Source organism: Manacus candei, unplaced genomic scaffold (assembly GCF_025592945.1).
Source record: "Manacus candei isolate 608988 ecotype Guabito, Panama unplaced genomic scaffold, ASM2559294v1 h1tg000023l, whole genome shotgun sequence".
Lineage (NCBI taxonomy): Eukaryota > Metazoa > Chordata > Aves > Passeriformes > Pipridae > Manacus > Manacus candei.
The window spans coordinates 3618135-3630197 of NW_026138071.1; the positions used below are offsets into that span (position 1 = coordinate 3618135).

At 42.9% G+C, this 12063-nt stretch overlaps 1 protein-coding gene across 4 annotated transcripts in view; it reads right to left on the reverse strand.

Moving 5' to 3' along the window:
- The window catches only part of GLI2 (GLI family zinc finger 2), a 191430-nt gene that overhangs the window by 55022 nt on the left and 124345 nt on the right, over positions 1–12063 (reverse strand). For all 4 annotated transcript variants that reach the window (XR_007904456.1, XM_051786988.1, XM_051786987.1 and 1 more), the window contains exon 3: positions 11831–11936. Coding sequence is in view for 3 of the 4 variants with exons in the window: in XM_051786988.1 (XP_051642948.1) it covers positions 11831–11936 (106 nt within the window). In the remaining variant the exon portion in view is untranslated. The remainder of the gene's footprint in view (positions 1–11830; positions 11937–12063) is intronic.

Genomic DNA, 12063 nt, shown 5'->3' on the forward strand with positions numbered 1-12063 from the left:
TGGTACTCATGAAAGCTGTAAGGATTAATCAACCATTCATGCCTGCTATAAAAGAGTTTCTAGCCAATAAAAAAAAGGTACAAGAATCCACAGGCCATTTTCTAAGGTCAGTCACAGAGCATCTGAGGGACAGGGCAAGTGCAAGAAGAGTTATAAGGACCTATTGGTACGAGATAAACTTTTAATTACAAAAGTCCCACTTGAAAACTCTCATTCTGCTGTTCAGTGATACAGGAGAAAAGTTTCATGAGCCAAAAAATTAACATCAAATGAAGCCCATGCTATTGTACCCATGGATTTTTACCAGATTCCCTGGCTACACCATCTCCATCTTCTACCTTCAGACTTCAAGAAGAACTTCTAAAAGTCTACAGTTTCATTTTAATCAAATATTTGTTCCTGGATGCCAGTGGCTCTTTCAATTGAAACTCAAATCTGATCAGGGGAGTGCAGACTATGATGCACTGTAGGCAAGGAGATTAACTTTCAGCCTAGCTTTCACCCAGTGAGGATGATAACAGGAGGAGGAGATTAGACTGAGACCTTGCACTGGTAAGTAAGGAAGACTACACACACACAACACATGTACACACAAATCCTTACTGCTCTGAAAATCCACAGATTGCAGCCATTTCACTGGTGAGCATGTGAACCACAAAATTGCCCTACCTGGGAGAAAAGCCACCAATGAACACGAGGCTGGAAGGGCTGGGGTTGGGTTTATGAAACACAAAGCAGTTAAGTCAATCACAGCAACCAGATCCTGGAAAAAGGCCAGTTTGGCAATGTAGTCAAAAACCAAATGAAGGGATAGGAAACCACTGCACCTAGTGCAAGATCTTAGGAGGAAGCACAATCTACTCTTCAGTGCAAGGCACCTCAAGGAATTTTCTATCCCTTAGTTTGTGCTATTTACTCACTGAGTCACCCTGGGAAAGGTCATTCACCCAGTATGCTGCACCAGAGTGACATACCTGAAGCAATGTGACATCTGTGCAGAAAAGCCTAAGTCTGCTCACCATCCATACTTATCAGAATCTGTCACACCATTCACCAGAAATGTGAATCCTGCTCTGCAAGCAAGGAGACACCAGGATGATAGGATCCTGTGGTCCATCAGCACATCAGGACTTGAAGGGAAAGAAGTTACAGCTCACAGAGTTCCTACTTTCTTCACATTTGGCAGAAGTTTGCTCATAAAACAAACAAACAAACAAACAACTCTTTGAAGAGTTTCTTATTCTTGTGGTAACACTCGTCTGGGCACTGACAGGATTCAAACCAGACGCGGTCGAGGGAAGTCTGGAGTCATACCAGGTTTAGATCTCACATGCCAAGAGAGGTCAAGACCTAGCCAAGCCTTGAATTGATGACTTGCAAAGAAAATCCCAGGACACAGAGGAAGTGGTGTTGGTGGGAGAGTGCCTTTCCCTCTGACTCATTAGGAAACACCATGTGATGATGCTCTGGTGAGGAATATGAAGTGGTTGTCATTCCTCTCTGCTATAGCCCAAAAGGCCGGTGTATTTGTCCTCTGTAAAGGTCCTGTGGAACTCTTAAAAGACGTGGTTTTAAAACTGGCTAAATTCCATTTTAGTCTCTTACTTTCTGGTCATCACATCCCCTGAGGGAGGGTTTGAATTTCTCTAACTTAGCCTAAAAATTGGCTTGGTTATGTGTGCATGTACAATACCTTTTCCAAAGATGGACAGAAATCTATTTGGACGTTGGAACTTTACTATTTTTTCAAGTGAATAAAGTGGTTTGGGGTCTGCTGACACTGATTTCATTATGACTACTTCTCTGTTTAGAGACTTCTACTGGAAACAATATACAAAAAGGTAATAACCAAGCATTAACACGTACTGGATAAAATTTTGCAGATGCCCCAGTGTTCTTCAGTTCCTAGCAATACTTCTTACAGAGATATCAGCTGGGCTGGAGGACTAGGAAAAAAAGGAAAAACTAGAAATAACTTTTATATAATTTCTCCCCTGGGAACAAACTGCAAAATCTTTCTCACTGGTCTACAGATTATAGAATTATTCACCCTGACATGGTTCCTACAACAAACTAATTCTCATGCTGTACTGTGATCCCCAAGAGATGCCGTCACAAAATGCGTGCCTTGTGATCAGGGTAATACAGCAGCAAAGATCTCATTTCAGTTACTCCCAAAGAACTAAAAACATGATTGGCTCCCTGAGGGTCTTTTCAAACAAGCACGACCAACACAGTCTGACCTGACCAATGGAGCACCTCAAACACCGCTAATTCCTTGAAAATTTGCTCTTCCTAGGAAGCAAACACAGGGACATTTTGTCCACACAGTAACTTGGTGGTTAGGCTCCTCCAAATTGGCCTGTTTGACTCCAGTTTTGGGATCTCTGTGATGATGCTGGACTCCCAGCAATACTATGGGGAAGTAACCACCACAGCTCTAGAGTCCCTCTTCATTGGACCTTGGTTTCTACTTCGCAAAAATTATCTAAAGAAACATAACTGAAGTGAAGCCTTTCATGAAAATGCTGGCAAATAATCCATTACTGTAACAGGTCTGAAGTCAACAACCAGGTTCAGATCAGCACAAGAAAAATTGCTAATGCAAACTATTTTTACAGCAGAAATACACAAGCAGGATTTAGTACCATTTATCCTATGTTATCTTCAGAAGAACACCTCTTTTCAGGACAGTATGTGAAAATGAAGTCAATAGACCTAAACAGGCATTTCTAATTAAGCATATACTTACATGTTTTCCTAAATAGGAAGAGGCTTTAAAATGGTTCTCTAGCCTAGACTACTTTCTGTGTAACCCCCTGCATCATCAGCTCATGCCATAGCTCCTACCATGCTCTAAGGTGTCCCCCCCCCCAAGTATCAGCTTAAAAAAATCATCAAAAGGTTCACATTCTCCTGATTCACTATCAGCTACCACTATCAATTCTATCAAAAACCAACCCCCCACATACCAACAAAGTGAGTGCAGGGAATGCAGTAAACTTGCTCTTGAAGTGGAGCACGGCCAGCTGATATCATCTAAACCTTGAATATGGTTTTTTTCCATAGCACATCCTCCCACAAGATTTGCCATGTGCATGTTTGCCATTTGCTCCAACAAAAGAGAGGAGACAAGGCAGAAAACATACCCATTGGTCCTACAGGAACTGCGTAACCTGGACATGCTTGCAGGATTCCAAGCATGCACAAGCCATCTCATTAACATGTTTGTGTTTTTTAAGTCCACTCCATCCATTCTATTAATTTTTAGGTACTTAACTCCTTTAGTAGAGTTGGCTTTAGTGTCCTGAGTTTCAACGGAGGCTGAAGGAGTTTGACATAAACTGTGATGTTTGAAAAACCCACTGAGGCTTTGCATTACTAGCACTTGACAAGCCAGCTCTAAGAGTCAACAGTATTTGGAAACCTACAACACTCACTCTCAAATATTGTTAGCCAGACCCAATACAATGAGATTTATGATCTAAAATAACACAGAGACCTTTAAAAATTTGACCCTTGAGAATGCTCTAAATTTTATCTGTTAGTTGTCTATTTAATATCACTGGTGAAACATAAAAGAATGGGAAAGAAAAGCCTCCAGGGCAGAAAATTGTGTAAAATCACAAATTCTCAAAATGGTCTGGCACACAGAAGAAGAACATGCATACGTGGTTTAGTGTCAAAGCCAGGGATTTAGAAAGCCCACTTAAATGCACGCACTCCCACAGGAGTGCTGTGCAGATCTGAGATTTGCCAGAGTAACAGCACCCAGTTCTGCCCTTTGGTTTGTGCAGATGTGTCTGTACGGCGTCAGCTCCATGCAGGGTACGCAAATCCAGAGTTCTGCCAAATAGGGTCCTTTTTTTTATTAGTATTATTTTTTTTAACTTTCCCCCAGCCATCTGGGTGGTCCGAGAATCAGACCCAAAATACCTAGGATCCCTCGAACCACATGTTCTAATCCCAGCAGAGTTGACTCAGTCCTTCATCCATCCAGGGTAAATTGACTTCTCTGCTCTTTGCTGCGTGGGGGGAACTTTTGGATGAGATTTGAAAATTTCCGCTCAGTATGGACATTAAAAATCCTACATTTTTTTGGCCAGTATCACAAGCCAGCATTCCTACCATTAGTTTTTATCTCTCAGCACCTTGTGTGATTTGTTCCCCTTGGCCACTGATAACTGGGAATACAGATTAACTAGCACCTGAAAAGGGATGTGCCACAGGCTTCATTCCACAGGCCAATGGGATGGATGAGGTTTGGCCATTTATCTTCACACACACTGGAAGGATTTCAGAGAAATGCAGTGAAAATGAGGAGGTTGAGCAGACTGATATTCGACTATATGCTGCAGGCTGCAGCCTGGCCAGAGAAGGGAGGAAGGATATGACAACATGCAGCAAATATCTGGTGGGATGTGTTACACAAGGAGGTGTGCTAGGAGCAGGAGGGTGAAATTCAGGGGGAGAAAAAACGGAAGGTGGACCAGAATGGTGAACTGTATGGAGATCTTTATATACTGAGAGAGGATTTGCTACAGGATAGAGTAAAAGTTCAACCAAGAGATACAAGACCAGAAAGGGGGAACCCACACACTCCTGTGCTGTACAACAGAATGTGCTACAGAGAAGCAAAACACCACAACAGGTTCCATCATCTCGTCTTCATGACTGTAAGAAGCTGGTGAGAGGTGAAATGTCATCTAGAGAGGGGATTTATTTAGGATTAAGAAAAAGAAGAGGCCAGGAGGGGCAGTGGTCTCCATTTAGCTGAGAGAAAACTTGAGAAACAAATTCAGAACACTGGAGTTTAAAAGGGCAGGAAGTTGGCACTGAACATTTATCCATTTTCACAGATGCTGAAAGCAATGGAGAACGGGCAATCCTATTGAGATAGCTTCTGAAAGACACACACTCTCTGTTTAGAAACTCTTTAGAAAGCAGCAGGAGAAGTGAGTTCAAATAATTTTTTTTCTAAAGCACAAGCTTAACAGCGGATAAGGTGGAAGCATGAAGTCACTTTTAATCTACTATAAAGTGAGGTAAGCAAAGGGATTATCACTTAAGACTCGCTGACATGAAGCTCTGAGAATGACATTTAAAAGCAATGGTGGATTATAGAGTGACATCATATTAAATGAACACATGCCAGAGGTTTACATAAAAGACCTCAAAGATCATGCTTTTGTTCTCAATACTAAAATGTCTTAGCCATTTTTACACTTCTGGTGGTGATTAGGCTAAATTAGAGCTGCAGTTTTTCACAGCACCAGTAACTTGGTGGCCCAGATCTTCACTAAGTACTAGTGGGCACAACTCCATCTGAGCTCACCGAGGCCCTTCACTCCAGTTCAATGTCACCAGCGTTCAGCATCTGAATCCAGCCCAAATGTTTCTAAGTCCGATCTGTGTTTCATTGCATAGTTTAGAGACTCTGAACCCTGAAGTCACTCTGGACTTCAGGTTTGAGTCATTCAAAGTATTCTGACAGCTGTTTATCTAAACACACATGACGAAAATACCCTGAATTTAAGGAATGGCATAGATGTGCAGATTTCTCCCATAATGGAATATGCTTGAAAACTGTTAACAGGGTTCAAAAGAGAAAGCTGTGGGGTTTTGTGTTTGGTTGGTTTTGTTTTGTTTTGTTTTCTGTTTGTTTGTTTTTGTTTGGTTTTTTTTTTTTCTGTAGAATAGTTTATCAGATTGGAAAAGCCTACAGAAACATTCTATTCCTGATGAGTGCTTTGGATTATGTCTGCCCCATTTTCAAAAGACCTGATCAGCCTGTCCTCCCAGTGAGGCCAGAACATGCTAAGTGTGTACCTTCTCAGTTTCTGCACAGGTAGGCAGCACTGTGGACTTCCTTCCTGATGTCTGAAAACATGCTACAAGCCCAATCTGGGAAGCCAAAGGAGTCGCAGACTACCTGACTTTGCTTAGCTCTCAAGACATCAGAATGCCATGATGGCATTTTAGAGATGGGAAAAATAAAGCACAGATGGAATTAAAGTAATTTTTCCAGCTCCCAAAGCATGACAGCAGCAGCCCAGTATTTAATTTGTGGTCTCCTGGAGATGGATCAAGTGACCATCAAGTATTAATCCTGGTATTGACAATCCCCCAAATCACCTCATGTATGTTACCAAAGAGCCACCTAAAAGCAACACACTCCTGCTAATTACAGAGGTTTGAACCAGCCTTCTGGAGGGGACCAGTCTCTGCAAACCATTGAAAACTCACACATTCTTATTTTCTTAAATAAATAAAATAAGCATGTGGGAAAGAAGGGGACAAAATAAATTGGATGTGGGAGCCCCCAAACCTGTTTCCCAAATGAGCAATGTATCTATTTGGTGAAAGTCGTAAAACTTTGCAAAACACATAAGAAGGCCTCTCTGAGCAGCTGTTTGCTTTGACTCCGAAGGGAGCTCGCTCTGTCTCCTAAGCAGCACAGAACCATCAATCACGGCCTGCCAAAGATTTTCTACTCCAGTAGCAAAGTAAATATGAAAACACACAGGTTTTATTGGTGTGTACATTCTGTGGCTCAGACGAGTGGCATCCTTGCTGCAGGAACAACCACTACCAGGGGTCCCATCCCAAACTGCCTGACAGGATCCCAGCTGCTGCCTCGTGGGAGCTGTGTCCCATGGAGGCTAACTGAAGGCACTTTATGCATGCCCAATAATATACAAAAGCGGGTCCAAGAGCGGTGCAAACAGCTCCTCTCTGCCATGGAGCCATGAATCCCCCTGTGTGGAGGGGATGACAAAGAGGCCCCAACAGAAAATGAGGAGCACCATCAGGTAAGCCCTGGCAAGGCTCATCTGAAGCGTGGTCAGGGCCACAGGGCACTCAGAAAATTTCACTGCAAAACTCCAACACGCCTTCACTGTGTGCATTGGAAGGGAGATTTTTCAAAGGATTTCTATCCGCCAAAATTGATGGGGGTTTGTGTGTGTTTTTGTAGAATGGGAACAGCAAAAGGCACATCTGTGACAATAACAAATTCCAACTCTAAAGTAAGAGACACTAGTGTTTCTAAAAGCAGTTATAAGATGATGATGATTATTTTTTGTATGGTTAAACAACATATTTTCCCTTAACCTCACTTGGCCTCCCTTGGCTGAATCTCACAAAAAACAACAAAGGAAAGAGAAGACCAGCCTGAAACAGATATTCAACATGGAAAATCTTGGGCTCGACATTAAATTTGGCAAATTTGTAAACACTTGAGACATGGTCTTGTTATGATGAAAAGTTCAACAGTCACCTTGCCTGCCTAAACAGCTCGGGAGCATTGGAACTGGTCCTGAAAAGGTATTCTGTAATTTTTAACACAGTAAAAACAAAACAAACTTCAACAAGGAGGGGTAACAGGATCAGATAAAGAAAAAAAGTGTAGGCTGGATATCAGGGAAAATCTGTAATATAATAAGATCTCAGGGAAATGGAAGAAGATCCCTGATTAAATGAGATAAAATCCCTACCAGAGGGAAATTAAGGGCAACTCCACGTTATCATGGAGATGGAATCTTCTCTATGTTTAGGTCTTTGGGACAATTCACTCCTCATGAAAGCCATGGAATTTGTGATTATCAGCTATGGGGTTTTTTTTACTATTTTTATTTGTGGACAGAAGAGCAACAACAATATTTTGTTAATAAATAATGTCAGAACTGCATCCTAAAACCAGGATGTTGGTAGAAAAACAAGGTTGCTTTTGTTTGTTACACTGCATAATGCCTGATGGGTTTTAACCACAGTTTAGGAGCTACTGTTAAAAAGCTGCTTGCTGAGTCAAGCCTAGGCATGCTGTTTACAAGGGTTAGCCCCGAAGGCTCTTGCATTGGCAGGGACTTTTAAGCTGAGCTAAGTAGTTTTTAGCTATTTTTGTTGTGCTTTAAAAAAAAAAGTTGAGTGTAGCTGAGCACACCAAACAGTGGGGAGTGCAGGGGAGCTATCAGTAATCACCTCTGATATCTGCCAGCAGCTTTCCTCTAGAGTCAAGGGCTTGGTCTTGCAAAGCTGACACTGAGTCCCCTTAGTTTAAAGTAGATGGGAGTTATTGCAGAGACCAGGCCCCAGTGGAATAGGGTTTTTCTGAAGAAGTTCACTAAAATACAAAGTATCCTTTTTGTTTTAAAAGAACCTGTTAAATCTTATAAAGTGAATTTCTCTGGTTCAGCTTTGGACCTGCAGACACACCCTGGCTGATGACTTTCCCTCCAAGAGCGCTGACCTATGTTCTACCTACAACCAGTGGTAAAGAGTGAAATTCTGACAAATCAATAAAAGCTGCATGCAGAAAACAAATGTAACATCCACCACTGCTCTTCCACAGAGCCTGCGGAGAGCTCAAGGATCATTTGAACGAGGTACTTTATTTTTCTAGACAAGCCAAGCAAGCACCATGATTCTGTCAAATTATTATTGATGCCAAAAAAAAGTCCAAAAATGAAAGATGTCCAAAAATGCACCACCAAATAAGTAAAAACAACAGAAAAGTTGTACAGAAAAGTAGGTTGTCCTAAGGACTGCAGAAACACTGGAACGACACCCTGAAAAAAATCAAAAAAGTATACTTCAAGGAAACACCAACAAAATCTGCTTCTGGATGTACATAATAAATCCTCAGTGATTTGAAAGAAGACTCAAGTCCCGAAAATTATTTGTCATGCTACTTAACAGCGATATCACTGAGACAGAAGGAATGACAACACTGAAGAGAAATGCAGCAAGTCTTTCAGGCCCATCTTGGCACACGGGTCTTTTATTACTTCAGTTTTCCACATTCCTATCTACGTTCCCAAGAAAAGGGTCCCACAGGTGGTCCTGCTCAAGAGAGCCTTGCAACTGGAGTTCCCTCCAGTGAAGAAAAATAATGTATGTTCTCATTAGGCCAAATGCAAACAGTGATGAAGGGGAATGCACTGACATGTCACATCGAGCAATCAGGAAACAAACCTTTGACATAATGCAGTAGGCAGATAATAAGACCCCATAGTTAGCAACAAATGAGACTGCACTTAATTTGCTGTGCAATGTTCACATAATTAGATAAATTTGGTACCGTCAAGACAGCAGACGGCTAGAATATGGACTTGATGAATTGGGGACTCTCTGTCAGGCACCGATCACATTAATCATAAAGCCAAAACGCAGTGACACAATTTTTCTTCCAAACATTTGCCACAATTTTCTAGAGTGAAAATATGTATGTGTTCTTTTTTCTTTTTTTTTACGTGTTGTCTGCTTTTAAAACAAGAAGGATTGATTTCTGCACCATCACATGGAGTACAATTTCTGGAGGCTCAACTGTCTCCGCAAAGTCCACCCACTCTACCGAATACGAGCCATGCAACCACTAAGTATGTTCTAGCCCAGCTCTACCACCATGCTCTGGATGATTTCACATTGGAGATCCTCCAGCAAGGAGGGTGAGTGCTATGTTATAACCTCCAGAGACTGGACGAGAGAGAAGAAAGACAAAAGAAAAGAAGAATAAACACTAGAGCAGTAAAGGGCAGGACATGAGGTTAAGATAGTTGCAGATAAAATTTAAAGAGGAAAAATGATTGAGAGACTAACTCCACAGCTGCTGAGAATTCTCCCAATGTGGTTGTGCCATAGCACAGGGCATTTGGAAAATAGTCAAACAGAAGTGGCGTTCCCTTGACCCTAAAAAACAACCACAGCCAAGAAGTACTTGGCTACTCAGCTTTAGTGCTTCACCAGCCACAAAGGCACCTTTCAGGGTAGTGCCCAGGTAGTTGTAAAGAAGATTATGTTTCCTCTTCTAAGACTCACAACCAAGTTTTCTCTCCAGTACCCTGCAAGTTGGTTTTGTGAGAGGAGCTGCTGGGAAGGTGAGGAATCACAAAGAAGAAAGGCAATAGTTGTTTGCAAATAGTTATTTGCCAACAACTGTACCCAAATACTAAGCAGGATACTTGGTCCACTGATAGACAAATGTGATCACTGCTAACACAACAGATTATTAATATTGGTGCAGATGAACTAAAGCCTGATCTGCCAGTGCTATACATTGGCCAGGGTTGAGAGCTGGAAAACTTAGAAAAGATAAAATAAAATACTGGCTCCCCTTACTGGGAATATGATTCACAGGTACATAGCATCGGATAAAGTACATCCAGTGCTTCTCATGAGGAGTGAAGGGGAGCTCTGAGCACACAAATAACGTGTGACAAACACCAGAACATCTGCTACCCTCTCTTCTAACCACTGATTTTAATACTACCCCTTTCAGAAGTCAGTACGTGCTTTATTAGCCAGAGCTCTGCTTTATTAACTGTCTCCTATTATGTTGCTTTATTATTCTATCTTTTTCTACAATTTTTGCATGTACTTGCATGCAAGATCAGAACTATTTCATTCATCTCTCTTATCCCCCCCCAATTCCCATGTTACCAACCTGCTCTGTCATTTCTCTTTCGCACTCTGTATGTAAGGAGCTGCTCTGCCCCTTCAAACATCCAGTCAAACTGACTGACAGCCAAAAAGACAATGACTTGTCTTCTGCTAGGATCCAGGGGAGTGTCCTATCATTTATTTCCTGCAGTATTTTGGAAGCGGAATAAAGCCCTGGTAGCTGTGGGACTCCACAGATCTCCTGGCTGCTGCTGTCTGCATTACTTGCCGCCGAGGGACTGTTCCCCTGCTCACACCTATCCAGAAAAAGTACAAGTAGCCGCGGCAAAGCTGGGTGAGCACTGGCCGGACAGTGAAGCCACAATAGGACTCCAGAGGACCAAAGGAGAGTTTTGTAAGTGATGAGTCCTAGTTGTTCTTCCCTTGCTCTACTTACAAAAGGTTTCCAGTCCTTACTGGTTCCCCTACGCCAAGTGCTCTGGGACCTGTCCCTCACCAGATGTCTGGGCACTGCATTACAGCTGCGAGTTGAAGGATTTTGGGATGGCTGTGGGACCACCAACCCCATTACATTGCTCCTCATCTCCCATGGGGATGGTGCATTTCAGAGACAAGAAGAAACCCTTCCAGCCACATGGTCATTACAACCTCTGCACACATCTCTGCTGGCTCCATTTTCCTTGCCCTGTTCAAAGCTTACAGGAGGTGAACCCAGATCTCTCCATAAACATCTCCTTCAAGACATCAAGGACTATTGACCTGTCATGAATCACCCTCTCAGGGTACAGGTCCTGACCGGCACCTGTGCTTGCTGCCCATCAGGTGCCCTGGGGAGGCAAGGCTTTCATGAGAAGGCCACCACCAAAACCCAGAGTCCTGCCCCTCCGGAGTGGACACCCACATGAGAACCTGGCTTCTTACCACATTTTAGAAAACACTGCCCAGCCCATTTGGGACGTTGTCCAGTGAAATCAAACTGAATTATGGCATTCCTGGCAGCCTTTTGCCACTGTCCTCAGAGCTGGCAGGCAGGGAGGAATGGTACACAAGGTCTCCAAAGGGAGGGACCGGTGCTTGGGTCTTTGCCAAAACGGTGACAGAAATGACCCAGGCAAGGCATGATGTGAGAAACACGGCGGGTGCAAAAACACAAGTCAAGCCTGTTCCTGGGACCTGAGTTGGATAACAACAAAGAAGCCCTGTACTCCCATCCTGCTGCTATAGGGCACTTCTATAGGCTTAACAGAGCTGTAAAGCATTCCTGCCAGGGAGGTCAGTATTGTCACTGGATGGGGACAATGAGGTGGAGGGTGGCCAGTACGGCCAGCTTGCCAGAAGGACAATAAGTCCCTGGGACTTTAGCAGTGGGATTCTGCATACTGCATGTGGCTGACACTTTAGCAAAGCATGGAAGTGGAGGTGCAAGACTTACCCGTGGATAGCGTGGATAGAGTGAGGTTCGTAATGGTATCGTCCTTCCTGGTGGCGCATGTCAATTGGCAAAGGAGCGTGGAAGGCCGGAAAAATGTGCTGCGGCACTGTTATGGGGAATAGAAGAAAAAAAAAGGGACTTCAAAAACTTTTCCTTCCCTTTTAAAACAATTTCAAAGGCACTAAATCTCCATGAATTTCAGAGCAAGAGCAGTGCAAGACAAGGGGTCTTCA